General features: G+C 38.6%; 1 protein-coding gene across 9 annotated transcripts in view; it reads right to left on the bottom strand.

Moving 5' to 3' along the window:
* LOC120413519 (E3 ubiquitin-protein ligase lubel) overlaps window positions 1-17,300 on the bottom strand; it is a 45,796-nt gene that overhangs the window by 18,873 nt on the left and 9,623 nt on the right. For 7 of the 9 annotated variants that reach the window (XM_039574384.1, XM_039574383.1, XM_039574391.2 and 4 more), the window contains exons 4-12: window positions 13,880-14,028; window positions 13,227-13,409; window positions 8,628-8,732; window positions 8,310-8,475; window positions 8,038-8,255; window positions 7,490-7,885; window positions 7,207-7,420; window positions 2,566-4,029; window positions 1,744-2,138 (exon numbers count right to left, since the gene is read on the bottom strand). In XM_039574384.1, coding sequence (XP_039430318.1) covers window positions 1,744-2,138; window positions 2,566-4,029; window positions 7,207-7,420; window positions 7,490-7,885; window positions 8,038-8,255; window positions 8,310-8,475; window positions 8,628-8,732; window positions 13,227-13,409; window positions 13,880-14,028 — 3,290 coding nt within the window. The remainder of the gene's footprint in view (window positions 1-1,743; window positions 2,139-2,565; window positions 4,030-7,206; window positions 7,421-7,489; window positions 7,886-8,037; window positions 8,256-8,309; window positions 8,476-8,627; window positions 8,733-13,226; window positions 13,410-13,879; window positions 14,029-17,300) is intronic. The other 2 variants (XM_039574388.2, XM_039574386.2) reach the window with 2 other exon arrangements.

Genomic DNA, 17,300 nt, shown 5'->3' with positions numbered 1-17,300 from the left:
ATGGTACGTTTTCGTACCGTAGATTATCACCTTGTTCCAGATTTCGTGGCACATTGTTCACGATTTTAGGAACGCTTTTTTCTCCGTGATTAATCGATGGTTTGCGCGAAATCATGTTGCGGTAATTTTTTGGGTCCTTTTTTCCCACTGTGCAATGGTTCTTGTTCTATTTACCAAAACCCCAGTCAGGAGGGCCGTGGTACCCCAACGGAATTCGGAATATCTCCGGTAAAAGTGGACCATATTTGTCCCCCATCCAAAAGTTAAATTATAAACAAATCTGGATCTTTTGCAATCGGAAGCATCCAAATTGGTCAATCCTACCAAAAGTTATGAGATTTAGCCATTCCTGGAAGGGGGCCAATGAGAGGGGAATGAGAGTGCAATAGAAATTCTTTGTTTTTAACGTTTTTACTTAAGAGCGAGTCCACGAGCAAGGCATACCCATCTCGCATTGACCTCACCAATCTGCCTGAAATTATAAGGGGTTGTTTGTACATATAAAACTAGCATCTGGCCAAAATATGAGCACTCTAGGTCAACGGGAAGTGGGGCAAATCGGGGCACAAAGTTTGGTGGTTCAAAAACGTTAAAAATTTTAAAAAGGCTATAACTTAGGCAAAATTCAATTTAATTTCAAAATTCAAAATGCATCTGAAAGGGCTTAAAAAATGCAATAATATGCAGGAAAAAGCATCCCAATTGGCATTTTAGTGGAAAAATAGCATAATTTTCAAACTCAAATAAAAAAATGTTCCATCCAGATATCAACTCGCTTCGACCTGCAGCTTGTAGGGGACATCTGAGACTACCATCTGAGACTGAGAACGCTTTGGGTAAGGCAGTTTAACGTATTAAATAAACACTTTTTCTTTAAGTGATTTTTTTGGTTGTAAATTTTTGCTCGGGGGACCCCTTAGATCAAATTTTCTGGTAATAATTTCATGATATTCGTGTTTCTGAGTCAGCCTTAAACTTAAAAAAACTAAGGCACTTTCATCAAAGTTTAATTATTTTTAAATTGCTTGTGAAGATGTGAATTTCCTTGCCATTTTTTCGGATTTATTTTTAAAAATGTCTAAAATATAACGGCCAAAAACTTAAAAATTATGAATGTTTTTTTCAAAGAAATAAATTTCTCTGAATTTTCATATTGTTTGAAACATGAACAGTTCTTGAATATTTTTGTTTTAGTTTTCAAAAATTCGCTGTACTAAATTTCTTTGACATTCTTTCAAAAATGAGCAGTGCATTTTTTTATAGTTTCCTCGAGTTCTGTTTTTTCGGTTAGGAGCTAATCTTAATGTTTTTTTGTAAGAGATTTTCCTTTAAGATTTGTTGGCTGTTTAAATTTTTTTAGACATTTGCATTCCATGGACCATGAGCAGTTTATGAAAAATTGTTAAAACAAATCGTTGAGAATTTGTTCTTTTATTGCAAGGGTAGATAGTACAAAATAATTGTAATGCAAAGTTTTATCTTTCCATAAATTAAAGCCAAAATTATGATTTTTGTTAATTGATACCAAATTTATGATTGAAAGGGGAATGAAGGTCTTGAACATAATCCAAGGGAGGAATTGGTCGAAAAAGGTTGAGAACCGCTGCTCTGGACCCTTCCAAGACCTATTTTAACTACCCTTCAAAATATCGGCAAAGAGCCCTTCTGTCATGGTGCCAGAAAAATACACCATGCAAAAGAACTGTTCTTTATTATATTTCGAGCGCTAGACCATTAACTCACCTGCGTGGACATATCCTGCGGTGGGGGCGATGTTCCAATCGTGGAGTGCTGCCGCCTGCTGCCGCTCTCCTGGAAATCATTCTCGCGGACGGGCTCCTGATCATGACCCTGCCGCCCACTAACTTCGACCTCGCGCGGTGGCGACGGACCACAACCGGTGGAGACCCGTTCCTTAACGACCTTTGTGACTACCTTGACCACTTCACTGTCTAGATTTTGCCTAATCTCACCACTACCTTTCGGACATTCGAGTTCGGGGCCACTTTGAATTTCATGGTTCTCGTACTGATTTTCTTCCTCTTGATAATTTTTACTTGGTTTTTCTGATTGTTCAACTATTCGATTAGCACCACCACCATCACCAACAACACCAATTTGCTCTTCATCATCATAGTCTATAACGAGAACATAGAAAAACAACGGCACATTAAAACTCTGGGTTTGGTTGGGTTGGTTTTTCAAAACAATATTTTTATTGCAAAACAAATTTTGGGTTTTTTTAATTACAAAAAACAGAACAGAACAAAAATGTGTGACTGTTATTCTGAGGAACACAAACACGCTCTAGTTATACGAAACTAATCTCTTCTGGGTTTGGGGTAAAAAGGCATTTTGGAGTTTATTGGATTTTGTAACTGTACAGAAGTCGTTCTGAAGGATTCTTAGCCCGTGGCTAGGTATAAATGGTTATATAGATACAGAGTGAGGTGGATCTTTCGAGAACAAAACCAAAAAAAAGGGAGGGAAGTTTTTAAACTTTGGTGCAACAACACAACTATTTCGCTTTAGTGCCGGGCCAAAAAGATATTTTGCGAATCCTACCTTTCTTCTTGGTTTCGACTTCTTTGGCTAGGGGCGGCGGCGGAGGAGGTGCAATGGTTGTTTGCAGCAGTTTCTTCGCCTCGACGGGACTTTGAACGGTTCTCTTCTCGCAGGGTGGCTCCTGGACGACGTCCGGCGGCGGTGAACGGGGCTGCTGCTCCTCATCCAGCTTGGCGGTCACCGTTGCGGTTTTGCAGCAGATGGCACAGATCTTGACGCCGGCTTCGTTGACGTACGTGCAGAACGTGCACTCCCATTCGCAATCGGGGGCCACGATCGGGGCCGATGGCGGGGGTGATTCTTCCGTGGCGAAGTCTTCCAGCTTGGACTCGTTGATGTGGTTCTTCAGCTCGACGGTCTTGGCGTGTGTCTCTTCTTCTTGTTCGTCCTCGGATTGCTTCGGTGGAGATTTGGCTGCCGGTGGCGGACCACTGATGTTGGAGTTCTTCCGTTTAGCTTCCTTGCGTCGCTCGAACTCGATGTCCGACTCGGTCGGCAGGAACTCCGTGCTGGAATTCTTCTTCACAACTTTCTTGCTAGTGAATCTGCCACGCTTCTGCTCTCCATCCGTGTCCGGGGTGTGAGAGTCTGATGGAATTTTCTTCGGAGCGGTCGTCTTACTTGTCTTGGATTTTGCAGATTTAGACTTTTCCGCTTCGTTCGTCTTCTTGCTACCAACCGATTTGGTTCGTTCTCTCACCACATCGGAATCACCCGTAACCGAGTCCGACTCCATCCGTTTCGGTGGAACCGCGGCTGCCTTCATTTTTTGCTTCCGTCGCATAAACTCCGCATCCGAATCATTCGTAAACGAATCCGAAGCAATTCTCTGCGGCGACGAAACTCCACTGGAAGCCTTGCCCTTCGCGAGTCGACGCTTCTGGACATCCACGTCGGAATCATTGGTCAGCGAATCGGACGCGATCTTGCGCGGTGAACTGACGCTTTCGTTGTTCGACTTTGACCTGTTCGATCTACGGTTAGACTCCCCGTCCGAATCATTCGTCATCGAATCGGAAGTGACCTTCCTCGGCGATGAGAGCGACATCTTCTCGTATCGATCCCGCAGTAACTCTTCGCGATCATACCGCGGTCTTGGCATCGAATCCCGCCTGTTTGAGCTCCCCGTGGGATAATCAATCAACGATCGTGCCGAAGAAGCTCCGCGGCGATCCCGATTGAAGCGCGAGTGTTTCACGCTGGAAGCACGCACAAACGCATTCGGTTCCGGCTCGTCAAAGTCCAGACTGCTGTTGGAGTCCACGCGACGGTGGCGATCGCGACGTCCTCGTGAGCGGGTAAACTCCTCGTCCGAGTCTTCGTCGTCCGTGAGGTCGTTGATGTAGCTGTTGCGTTGCAGGTTCCGCATCGACATGGTCGACTTGCGAGATTTAATGCTGAGCGCTGGCGAGGCGGCACGGGATCGCGATTGGGCTCGCGAGCGGGGTGGTGGCATTGCCATTCCTGGGAAAGAGGGAAGAGATTCGAATGTTAGTGATTTGTTGCGTTTTTGTGCACTAGGAAAATGTAAAGGTGCTTAGAGGGAGCGGCCGTGGCTGAATGGCAACGTTGCTCGAGGCGGGGTTCGATCCCCCGTTCTTTAGATTGGTAAGCAAAAATGCTAACCACTAGGCCATGACGACTTGATGAGTTAGGACTGGAATTAGGAATACTGTTTTTACAGAGAGCGAGTTGTGGCGCTATAACCAGGGCATTCGGGGAAATACAACGTCCCATCCCAGATTGTCTCGGAGTACCAAACCTTTTTAGCATGGTGCTCCCAACGAATACAACCAAATCTCGGAGCGTATGATGGTTTGTCCCCACGCTTCTTCCTCCCCTGTCGATTCAGAATTGTGTTCGAACACTCAGTGCTCAAACTCAACCCAATTACGAGTCATCTCTGCGATACGGTTTTACGCAGTAGGCCTGGCCGCTTTAACGCTTGTGATGTTTCGATGCATTCTAATGCAAAGGCGCACTACGATTACAGGAATGAGTTATATACCAAAGAATTTTGAAAGTTGGCAGCGAATAAGTAATCTGGGAGTGTGAACAGACGTATATTTTTTCCGCTGTCATATCTGTGGAATTTGTATTAAAAAAAAAGTTCGATTTCAATTTTTAAACCGGAGTTCCTGTACAATTTAAATGGTGGTAGTGGTTGAGGGGGTGACGATTACACGAACAAGAAGGCAGGATCAGCAACAGCTGGAGCACTTTATGAAGTGGTCATCATGCTCCTGTTCTAATCTACCAATCCGGCCAGCAGTAGCAGACTAAGTGCATCGTGTTGTGATCAGTACAAACTTGCGGCGTCTTATGCCTTTGCTGCCGGTCGAGCAGTACCAGGATCGCTGCTGGAACCTTGATTGTTGCTGCCCGCTACATTACTGTAGTCCTGTTCAAGTCCAGAAGTCTTAGAAGAATTACGATTCAAGTGGCATTTGATGATAAGTTCAAACCCTGCTGGAGCTGTTAAATCTTGATTTGGTGAGATCTATCCATTTTATCTATCATTATTTGATAGATGATTTTATTCCCTTATTTTATATAATATTCTATTGATCAAATGATATATCCATATTATCCCTTTCCCACCTTCCCTTTTTCCTATCCTCATTACCTCCCCTTCACCTCCCCCCGTCCCTAAATATTATTATCTGCCAAATTTACACTTTCACACCACACCACAACTGATTCGGAGCGTTTGGTACGGTATGTCCACGCATCCTTCCTCCCCTGATGATTCTGTGAAATGTGATCCGTTGGCAGAATCTGTCTCTGCGGTTAATGCAACGCAGTAGGCCTGGCCGTTTTAATTTTTGCTATACATTTTCGGGGTAAATTTTAAAAATATGAGTATTTTAGAAAAATTGTGGTATTTTGTGAAACTGTTAGTATTTTTCAAAAAGAACTGAAATGAAGTAAAAAGCATACAAAATTTCGCTTTGTTTGGTACCCATATAGCAAATTATAAAAATTTTAGTACTGTCGAAAAAATACGGTATTTTGTGAAAATTATATTTTCGGAAAAAAAAATAGTTTTCAATGAAAAAATTCTTATGAAGTGAAAAAGCATAAAACAATTTGCTTCGTTTGATACCCATAAAGCAAATTATGAAAATTTGAGTACTTTCGAAAAAATACGGTATTTTGTGAACAATTTTTGATGTGTAAATACACTTTGAAATCTACTAAATTTTCAAGAATAAATTTTCTTAGTGAAAACATTGAAAATTTAACATTATTTGGTCGAATTGTGTCGATTTTAGAAAGTTCTTAATCATAACTTTTCGTCGATTATCGCCGATAGAATTATCGAAATAACGATAACAATAACGTTAGATTATCGTTATCGTCCCGACGATAACGATAACCATTATTGATTAACCACCTTGAAATCTACCATTGAATTTCAGTTAAAACTTGCCGGTTAGCCTTTAGCGAAGATTTCCAACCTTCAAAAATTATGAGCATCTGATTTTTCGGAGATCCCGAAACACGACGCGAGCAAACACGACACTCAGGACGCCAGAAACTTGCTCAATCGCATCTCTCAGTGACACAAATACGTCGTGAATTTCTTAGCCTACTCGGTCCGTTGACCCGAGTCGCAAACGAATATGTTCAGAGAGGAGAGAATCTAACAAAGTAGCAGCGAGGCGCTTACTTGGTCTGCCTATCACAGTTTACCGTGAATTTATATTTGGAATGATGGAAATTGCTGTCAAATGTGTCTTTGATATTGTGTTATCAACAAAATTGCAAAACAATAAATAAGCAAAACAAAGCCGATCGCCGACTATTTCGAGTCAGCTTTGAGCGATAGAACTCAATCGGTCTCTCTGAGCCATTCGATGTACTACCCGATCGGAGTGAGAGGAAGAGCAAAGAGAGAGTATTCAGTAGCGATTCGTGTAGAAGTGACAAACGGTAGGAAACAGTCAGAGCATTTTTTCGTCGCGTTCGATATGTGATCGCGAGTGATATTTTTTTGGAGCAATCAGGACCCTTGGTTCAAACAAATAAAACTTTTCTAGCTTAGTCATGATGACAAGTGAACAAATGGTGATAATTTCTTTTCTATTAAATATCTGCTGTACTTTGGCATTATGCTTCACTTGAAAAAAAAACAACATTTCTTTTCCCTTTCGATTTTTTATCCACTCGCCTTTTGTCTTTCGACCTTTTGTTTATTCGACCTTATATCTTTCGATCTTATGTCATTCTACCTTTTGTCATATATTAGGCCAAGAATTAACGAGTTGAAGTTACAGTTCCAACTAATTCGGAGCCATGAGTTTTGGAATGTTAAATGTTTCAATTTAACGTCAGAGTGCTGACAAACCACATTTTTACAAATATTTCCGTCGCTTATTTTTTCAAATTTTAAAACGCAATTGTTATTTCCAATTTCAATCGATGTACAATTTTTTTAAAACATTTTTCCTGATGACCAAATAACAGTGAATATCTGGTTTCAACCCTAAATAATATGTTGTCAGTAATATATAGTTTGAAAATCTGACAATCTTGTTGTGGAGAATTGATCTATGTAGAAAACATTTCTACTAAATAAAAAGATCCTTTCCAAGAAGTGATCATCCCAAAAATTCCAAGAATGCAATAAATTCTTACCGGGCATCATTGGCATCATTCCCATCGGGTAGGGTGGTGGGTACATGCCACCCCACGGATAACCAGCAGCTGGGTGATCGTGCGGGTAGCCACCCTGCGACGAGGGCATGTTGAGGCTCATGTTGGACCCATTCTGGGACTGTCCCGCTGCCATCCACGCGTTCATCTGGTTCCAGTGCATCGGGTTGAAGTTGATGTGGGCCATCGATTGAGCCTGTCGTTGGAAGAGGAGGGTTGGGATTAGAGATTTCAAGTTTGCTGGAGGACGATAGGGTGATCTTACCTGCTGCAACGGGTTGAATCCCCACATGTTGGGCTGCGGTTGCTGCTGATGCTGCTGTTGATGGGCTTGGTTTAGATTAAAGACTGAGGTACTACGAGGATTCATCGGGCCAACGGCCGAATCCGGACTACTACCAAAGTCTGCACGCTGCGAGGAGGACACAAACGGGGGGTTAATAGGGCTGCTGGGAGGATTGCTCTCGTGAGGCATCCCTGCCGAGGAAGAAACACTTTGGGGTAGCAGATTGATACCCGAAGCAACACTGCCAGATCTTATTCTGGGTGTCGGCGGTTCGATCCATCTCGATTGCATTGCGTGGTGTTGTTGGTGGAACTGCTGTTGGTGGTGGAGTGTTGATGAGACTGATGGTGGTTTTGTGCGAATATTTTGCGCTGACTGGAAAAGCAGTATGAGAGATTAGAACGAATTGTGACAAGTTCAAGGAACACGAAACCCTAAACTCAAAAAATCCAATTTAGTAAAAAAGCAAGATAAAATTTTGAACTCTTTGAAACAAAGCTACATTCTCTCAACCAATCACACCATACCTGAAGATCGGCATTGGACGTGAGACTTGCTCGTCGGCTTCGATCGCCTTCGGATTTCATCGTTTCCTGATGCTGTCGGTAGCGTTGCTGTAGCATGGTCATGCGGTCCAACGTGGCCGCCGTGTTGTTCTGGATCTTCTCCATCGTACTCGACACGGACTTGTTGGCACCAACCGACGTGGATCGCTTGGAGATCGTGTCCAGAGATGAGTTGGACGCTGAAATTAAAGGCATTAATATCTTGCCAAGATTAATAATGATCATGAACTTACAGTGAATCTTCTGCTCCGGAGGATCCGGCAGGGGGCGGTTCGAAGGATGGATGAATCGCTTCAGGGAGTTCATCTTGTCACGTAATGATAGCGCTGGGCTTGGCGGAGGTTGTGGTGGCTTCTGCAGATTAGTTGTCGATCCGTGCGACCCCATACTGGAGATAGACTGGGTGTAGAAAAGAGCATTATTTTGAGATTCCTCTAACAAAGCCATACCGGACTTAACCTAACTGTTTTGTTAGAATTTAGAGAAAAAAAATCGGTCATCGAATCCACATGACTTGGGAGAAGGGCGTGTCCCTTTCAACATCTACTTACTGTCTGGTCAGTGCAGACAGCACTTTGCAGGCTGTTTTGGGGAGTTAGAAAGCAGGCAACATAGTGCTCGTTTCGCCGAGGTGTTCCAACGAAAACGACCCGGGTCTTTGGTTTTCAACAAAAGTCAAAAGTCGCGCAGTTGTTGCGGCAACATGTAATAGAGTTTGATAGAAAGGGAGAGTCGTCAAACTTGCTTTTAGAAATTAGTATTAATCGATCATTAAAATAACATTAATTACTTTAAACTGTACAACGAATAAATTAGGGTGAATGCTCAGTAGGTAAATCAAAATGCAGGTGTTTTTTGCATTTGCCGGGAAATTCGCGGGAAGCTTTTCAGGCCAGAATTCATTAAAAGATAATTTGAAATAATGATAGGAAAATAATTTTGAGAATCATACAAAAGCGGTTGCAAGGAATACAGTACTTGTTCGGTAACTGGGCTGAGAACGTAGCCCAGTCACCGAATGCTGCTCGCTAACTGGGCTGAATGAAAAGTAACGAGGGGACCACCAATGCATAATATTTTCCAGATGAAATATAACAATAAAAGTTAATCAAATTTATTTGCAATGCTTACTTTTCATATTTCTTTAATTGTGATTTGAAATTAAATAAAAATTTAAAAAAAGATTTTTTATTTCTTGAACATGATTTTTGCATCCATTAACCCCTCGGTCTTTTCGGTTTGTTTTGGTTTTTTGACGTTTGTCTGCTTTTTAACTGGGCTACGGCCCAGTTATCGAGCGCCCAGTTAAAAAGCAGCCCAGTTAAACAACGCCCAGTTACCGAACAACTACTGTATTCGGTCATTAAGCCATTTATAGCATTTTTTTTAAGTTTGTCTTCGACTATCAAGAATTAACTTAATAACTTTTTCAAAGAGCATGTATTCATAGTAAAGCTGGGACTTCGGATATCCGGATAATTTACATTTTTTTCTATATTAAATCAGATATCATCTTTTTAATCAAACCAAATCAAAAGAGATTTACGAAAATCGTATCAGAACTGAAAATTATTTGGATAAAAAGATTTGATGAACCCAAAATAGATTTAAAAATAAAAATGTAACGGATCGGATAGTTTTTCGGATAATAGTATTCGGCCATAAATCATGTGATACAAAATAAGAGGTCTTTTGAAAACCTGTAAAATTATTTTGTTTCATCTTTATGTCACCCCACAGTCGTTTGACAAAGCTGGCTTGTATAAGTTAGTTCATTTTCTAATAGAATTATTAATTCTGCAAATTATCCGGATATCCGAAGTCCCAGCTCTAATTCATAGTAATGCATTCTGCTAAAACGCTCGACCAAAACCACAATTTTTCAGTATCATAAACTTTCCATCGATTCTGAACGACCATGCGTCCCCTTGAAAATACAGGCCTTTGTATGAAACCACGAGGTGCATCAGAATAGGATCAGAATTAGGGGCTTTTCAGGAAATCATGATCCTTTTTCGCGAAACTTTTTCAATTTACTTTCTGTTCTGATTTGTTGTAACAAATTATCTGAGTTAACACACGGAGATTTTATTTTTGGCAAAGGATTTTTTTAGTATCCTAAAAACAAAAGGATAACATAAAAATTTCCAGCAATCCTCGATGTATTTTTTTTATTAATTTGATTTATATGCTCGTAATCTCTCTACAAAGAATTTCTGGATTTCTGGTTTGAAGGAGAAGTGCGTCACTTAATTTCTTTAATTAGATGCCCAGAATTTAACAAGAAATCCTGAAAATCTATTAAAAATAACCTGATAAAAAAGCGTGTAATATTACATCTGGGAATGTAAATTTACATGTTTTTATGTGTCATGATTCACAAAATTCTGTTAAATATTTTGAAATGATAAAAAAACTGTAATTTTTGTTTTATTTTTCTTTTACATTTTCTTGGGAAAAAAAATATCCATGAAAAAAAAAACAGTTATTATCCAAAACATTGAAATAAAAATATGCCAGGCCTACTGCGTTGCATTAACCGCAGAGACAGATTCTGTGAACGGATCACATTTCACAGAATCATCAGGGGAGGAAGGATGCGTGGACATACCGTACCAAACGCTCCGAATCAGTTAGGTGTGGTGTGTTAGTGTAAATTGGCAAATTATTATATTTTTAGGGGGAAGTGGAAATGGGAAATTTAATGTTGGGGAAATCGGGATTAAGGAATGGGAAATCGGAAAAATTGGGAAAGGAGTAGGAGGGTTTAATTTTTGCTATACACTATCGGGGTAACTCGGATGTACTGCAATCATTAATATTGACAAGAAAGGACTTGGGGCGTAATCTAACCGCAAGTTCTTCCAGGATGCTTTCTTCGGACTGGCTGCGCTTGTGTTCGATTAGATTTGATTAGATTAAAACATTGAAATAAAAATATGCTCTTAACACAACAAACATATTTTTATTACATTTAGAACAATATTATCTTCTTTGATCATTTTTTTTAAAAGATTTATCAAAATCCAAAATTAAAAAAAATTAAAACCCCAGTGTCAATTCTTTCTTTTTCATTTTATTGTGTCACTTAGATGTAAACAATTGTTCTCACGATAATAAAGCCGATGCAAATATTTTTCAAAGTTTTGTCCCTCGACGAAACCAAAAATTTTAGCGAAAAATGGTTTTTTGCGATACTAAGCATCGATTTTTTTTTAAATAAAATGAATATTTTAACCTGGTTATATTTTTTAATTCTTAATAAATATAATAAAATAAAAACAAAAATTTAAGATACTTTTTAAAACTTTTTGAAATCATGAAATTTTTATTCCAGGTTAAATCAACAATATTGTATCAATTTAATTTTATTAATAATATTCGTGAAGGTAGTTGTAGGCACGCCTGGTACATAGCATGAATAGAGTAAGCTAAGGACATTTTTTTAATATCGAAAATTCGGCAACGCTGTCTCAAGTTATGATCACTTAAGAGCAATTCCAGCTCAAATCATAAATTTTTCTCGTACTTTTGTACCCGACCCTCTCTGATTTCATTGCAACTAAGCCATTTTTATGTATATGGAGCCAATTGTACTCGAAAATAACATTTGAGAAGGGCGTAAGTTAATTAAATATTTTTGTATTTTGTAATATAAAAATTCCTGCATCTCGAAGCCGTTGCATCGTATCAAAAAGTGGTAAAAGACAAATTTGTAGGAAATTGGACGGGCTTTCTGAAAAAAAAATACACTGAAATTTTGAGGTTTAAACATAGGACAATGGTCAATATGGAGACTTTTATGTAAAATTGTCTAGGGAATCAATTTCCACAATCGGCTTTTAAAAACTTTGACGTTTAGACCACTTAAAAAAGACAGTTTTATTAAATGGTTTTATTTATTTTTTTAGGTGAGACATTCCATTCTGCATAATTGCAACTGATAAAAAGAAGAAAACATACTCTTCTACTTCTCCTCCCCTTCCTTGTTGGACCAAAATTCTGGCTTTGTTCCCGCTATCGTTTGATAGGTATTTAGGGACTTTTGAAACGAGTATGAAATTTTGGAAATCTTGCATTCCTGTCTCAAGTTATGATGTGACTTCCAAAGCATTTATAGTTCAGATGAAATTTATATCAGGATTTTTTGTATGACCCATTTTTGGTAAGTAGTGAGGAAAGCATTAACCACATGGGTGGATTAAGTTAGTTTTTCGATGCAAATGTTTTCCAATCGCAAAAAATATGTTTCGCGTTCGAACTTTCTTTACTCGCGAAAGAGAGCGGAGATGAAACAATTGTATTTACAAACATTGTTCATCTACAAACAGTGACAGGTCATTTGTCCTGGTGGTGATTTTTTTTCAGTTTCCTTTTATCGATTTTTTGTGCGCGAGAAAGGAGAGCCAAGTTCCCGTTCGATTTTCTCTCTTGAAGAGCGTTAAATAATTTTCTTTTGATGAAGATTCTTCCATCGCTAATGGGATGGTTAAATTTATTTTGTGTGCTAATAATTTAAGTTTTTATATTTATTTTTGTTCCCCCTCGGCTTTGGTCAATGTGTGACACTTTTAAAAATATTTGCGAAGCGTCTTACTTTATATATAGTAGATGAGCCTTTACTTTTTTGTCCTTAAAAATACGGTTAGTCTCAAAAGCAAAACAAGGGCTTGGAAGGTGAGTTTTGAAAATAAAACACATGCGGTTTAGTTTTGAACAAAACGTATATTTGTAACAATCTCGAATTTACAATAGTTTACACTGGTTGCGCCGATTTGCACGGTAAAAGCAAAGTAAGTTTAGTTATTCATATAGTGTTATATAGTGGGGTCAATTTGCCAACTCAAACTTAAACTAGAAGAAATCATAGACAAACAAAGGCAAGGGAGTTGCAGCGTTCTAACGGTCATTTTACCTAGGAAGCAGTTTTGTGCAGTTGTGACAGAGAGCAAAGTTACTTTTGGCAAATTGTATATGCTTTTTTTTTATTTCCTTAATTGCAATGAATCCACTATACAAGAGATGATGCGTTTTAGCGTTCGAGACAGATTGTTACGAAATAAAGAGAAAAAAAACTTTCTTTTTTTTTGTTTGAGGGTGTGAGTTGAAGTCAAAAACGAAACCGTTCAAGATATGCTACAGCAGCGTACCTGGTCCTGGTCCTGCTTGCGGCCTAGCAGGGGACTGGGAAAGTGGAAGCTACCGGGACGTTTGTTCCGCCGGGGTGGCGGCAACGGTCCACCCACGCCGGCCTCACCCTTCGGTGGCAACGGGGGCTTAACGGCGGAAGGGGTGGCCGGAGTGGACGCCGCGGCATTTGGAACTTCAACGGGCTGCGACGAAGAGAAGAAGAAAAACACTTGCTGTGGTTATAAATTTTACGGGCAGCGAGCAGTTTAGCGCTTAAAATGGTCGAAATGTGAAACGAAACCGGCGAAATGCTCATCGGAAGCACGATCTGGCAGCACGAAATGGTATGACTTGGCGGCGCCGCGTTAGAGCGATGGTGTCGACACTCGAAATGAAAATGTCAAGCAGCAAAATGTTGCGGACGATGATCATGATCGATCCAGTGAAAACTGCACAAAAAATTTGCCAAATTTTTCACTTTTTCCTTTTTTAAAATGTGAGGTGAGTTCATTGCCAAGGGATGTCCATGATCCGTTGCAACTGGCCAAAATGGGCTTGGGCAGTTTCTGTGCTGCGAAAAAATAAGGTCAAGCTTGGTGGATTTGCGTAAAAGGCGAATGAAGCGCAACGATTTTTTGTCGTCCAGGAAAACCTCGAAAACACGATAACTTACCGTTCTGGTGTGCGTTTGACGCTTGGGATGACGGTGGTAGCGGTCGTCACACGAGGCGCAAAATAGATTGTGGTCACACTGCTCGCAGCGGACCGTCGGCTGGCCGGAGCCGCACAGGTCGCACTTCATCACGGTCATGCGTTTGATATCTGTGAAGGGGGAGTGGAACAGTTGAAACGAAATCGTTTGAAGATAATTTTAATTATTTTTTCGCGTTTTTTACAATTTGTAGCTTCAAATGAAGATGCGATGAAACATCATATGATTGGGACTATTATTTGAAATAAAATAAACGTTTATTCATTTAGATTTTCTTTTTATGTAAATTCATTCAGTTAAAAAATTATTGAGTGTCCAATCATAATCGATGACTTTTCACCTCAATTTTTTATTCATGAAATATTGTAACTTTCGCTATTCAGTGATTTCAAATGTAGAAGGTCCTAGATGTACAAAAGGGATACCTTCAAACTAACTTGTAAACTGTATAAAGAGCGGATCAAAGCAATGATTTTTGTCCTAATGCATCAATTATCTGATTGGACATAGCATCCAAAGTGTCAACTTCGGCTAATTGATGAAGTTCACTGGTGCTGAACCAGGGAGGAAGTTTCAGAATCATTTTCAGAATTTTTTGCTGAATCCTCTGAAGTTTTTTCTTCCAGGTTAAGCAGCAGCTTGTCCAGATCGGCACAGCATAAAGCATGACAGTTCTGAAAATTTGTTTATAAAATAAATAAAATATACGTTCAATTTGACGGTGTGCTACAGACTCCAAAAAAAAAAAACAACTATAAATAAAAAGTGGTTTAGTTACTTTGTACGGTTATTTTCCTTAAGTGTAACAATTTTCTACGAAGTTGTAGAGCAGACAATTAGGCGTTACCATAAAGTATGTCACGCAAAAATCGGCCAAAAAATAATTTCAAAATATTGACACAGAAAAATATGATCATAATACTCTTTTTGTATCAAAAAAAAAAAAAAGAAAAAAAAACAAGCGTAATATTATAAGTTACGGAAATTGCTTTCCGCATAATTGATCGACGCCACCAACATCATCAGCACAGCCGGCACCAGTTATCCAAACTGCGAACAAAGCTAAACTTCGTTTACCTCGCCGCGATTAAAGCAAGTAACCTGATTATTGCTCAATAAGCAAAACCTCAGTACCTCATGTGTGAGGTTCTGGGGTACTTTTACGATTACAATAAATTCAGAACGTTTTGGACAGTCTAACTCAACTCGTCAGCGTTATTAATTTCGAGAAATCTACCCTTCAATCATGGAACTTCTATAACTTACTTCAATCATGGAACTTATATACTTACATTGGTGAACGGTATGGCGGAAGCAAAATATTATGAATCGAAAACACCCATCCCGAGCATGGGTAAGTAACAAGGGAAATGCGTAATAATACCTTTCTCTGGTATCAATACCAAATTTTGGTATTCCTGGACCCTTTAAAATTTGTCTTGAGGATTATGCAAGAGCAAAATGTGGTATCATACCAATTTAAGGTATTGTTTTGATATTGCAAAATTGCAGAATTTGTCAATGGTCGAACACCACATATTGGTATTCTTTTGGTATTACAGTGTTTTATCAAATTCCTCTGAAACTATGGGAAAATTTTGACCAATTTTGACAAAATAATTAATTTTGCGCTAAAATTATGTCTCAAAGCGAATGCTTTAATTGAAAACCGGAAATGTCAAACTTGATTTTAAACATTTTTGATATACCCCCTAAAGAAATGACTTGAAATTGTGGAAAATTTTCTAAGTCAGGATGGCACATTTTGGTATTATTTTGGTATTAAAGTGTTTTATCAAATTCCTCTGAAACTATGGGAAAATTTTGACCAATTTTGACAAAATAATCATTTTTGCACTAAAATGATGTCTCAAAGCGAATGCTTTCATTGAAAACTGGAAATTTCAAACTTGATTTTAAACATTTTTGATATACCCCCTACAGAAATGACTTGAAATTGTGGAAAATTTTCTAAGTCAGGATGGCACATTTTGGTATTATTTTGGTATTGAAAGGTTTCATCAATTTTCTCTGAAACTATGGGATTTTTTTACCAATTTGGACAAGATAATAAATTTTGCGCTAAAATGACTTGAAAAAAAAAAACCAAATACTTTGAAAAACGAGTCAATCGAAAGATTATTGAATTTTGGTGAATTTCAATCCAGTTTTATTTTAATAACACTTATTTTTCAATCTTGTTATTTTTCAGAAGCTTCAAGAACTTCATGCACAGGCCGTTCATCAATGACAAATGCATTCGGTGTGGTGAAGAATATCACTAAGAACAACATGGAATCATCAGGTGAGTAGATTTGGCTGTTGCATATGGATCATTTCCGTTTTTTCACTAACTGCAACTGCTGCACTAAAAATGGTATGAAAATACCAAATTTTGGTATTACTTGAGCAAATAACAGCGACCAAAATGTGCCCTTGGTTGCCCAGTAATAGATGGTAAAATACCATCAAATCATACCAAAATCATGTATGTGGAAGACCACGGAATACCAAAATATGATTTTCCAATGGTGCGGGAATACCTAAAATTTAAACCATGGCAATACCAAATTTTGGTATTCAAGCAATGTTCAAAAATCCAGAAGACCTCAACTTGGTATTGAAATGGTTTTATTTTGAGGTATTATTTTACCCTTGGAATAACATGGTTTGGTATTGTTGTGCCCTTCCACATACAAGACTTTGGTATGATTTCATGGTATTTTACCATCTATTACTGGGCAACCAAGGGCACATTTTGGTCGCTGTTATTTGCTCAAGTAATACCAAAATTTGGTATTCCCGTGTTATTTACCCCTGCTCGGGATGGGAGATTTATACGTTGAAAGTTGTGTTTTACCTTCCTGATTAAAAATATGTTCGATTCAAAATATTCTATCGATGAAAATTGCGGTTTTCAGAAAAAAAGTTTATTCATGCTTATGAAGACGCCTGATTCTATTTAAAAATGTTGATTAAAAATATATTTTTTGAAAGTTTTTGCTAATCAAAGGTAAAAGAATTTAATAATACTAAGTATTATTAACAAATTATTACAATTGACTTGAACCACCATGCGCCTCCACTCATGGTAGTTAATATGGGAAATTTTTTTTTTCTGAAAAACGCAATTTTCACCGGTAGAATATTTAGAATCGAACATATTCTAATTCAGGAAGGTGAAATCGTATAAATCTCCCATGGGTGTTTTCGATTTAAAATAGTTTGCTTCCTCCATAGTTTCTTATGAATTTTCATCAGGTTCACATTTTCACACATTTTTTGAGTAAAATTACTCAAAAAAGAGTTAATATTCAACCAAGCAAAATTAAAACCATCCAAAAATTAAACATTTTTCTATGTAGACACAGTCAAAACGACA

This window comes from Culex pipiens, chromosome 2 (genome assembly GCF_016801865.2).
Source record: "Culex pipiens pallens isolate TS chromosome 2, TS_CPP_V2, whole genome shotgun sequence".
Lineage (NCBI taxonomy): Eukaryota > Metazoa > Arthropoda > Insecta > Diptera > Culicidae > Culex > Culex pipiens.
Note: the sequence above shows the minus strand (reverse complement) of the source record. Positions and strands in the feature narration are given on the sequence as shown.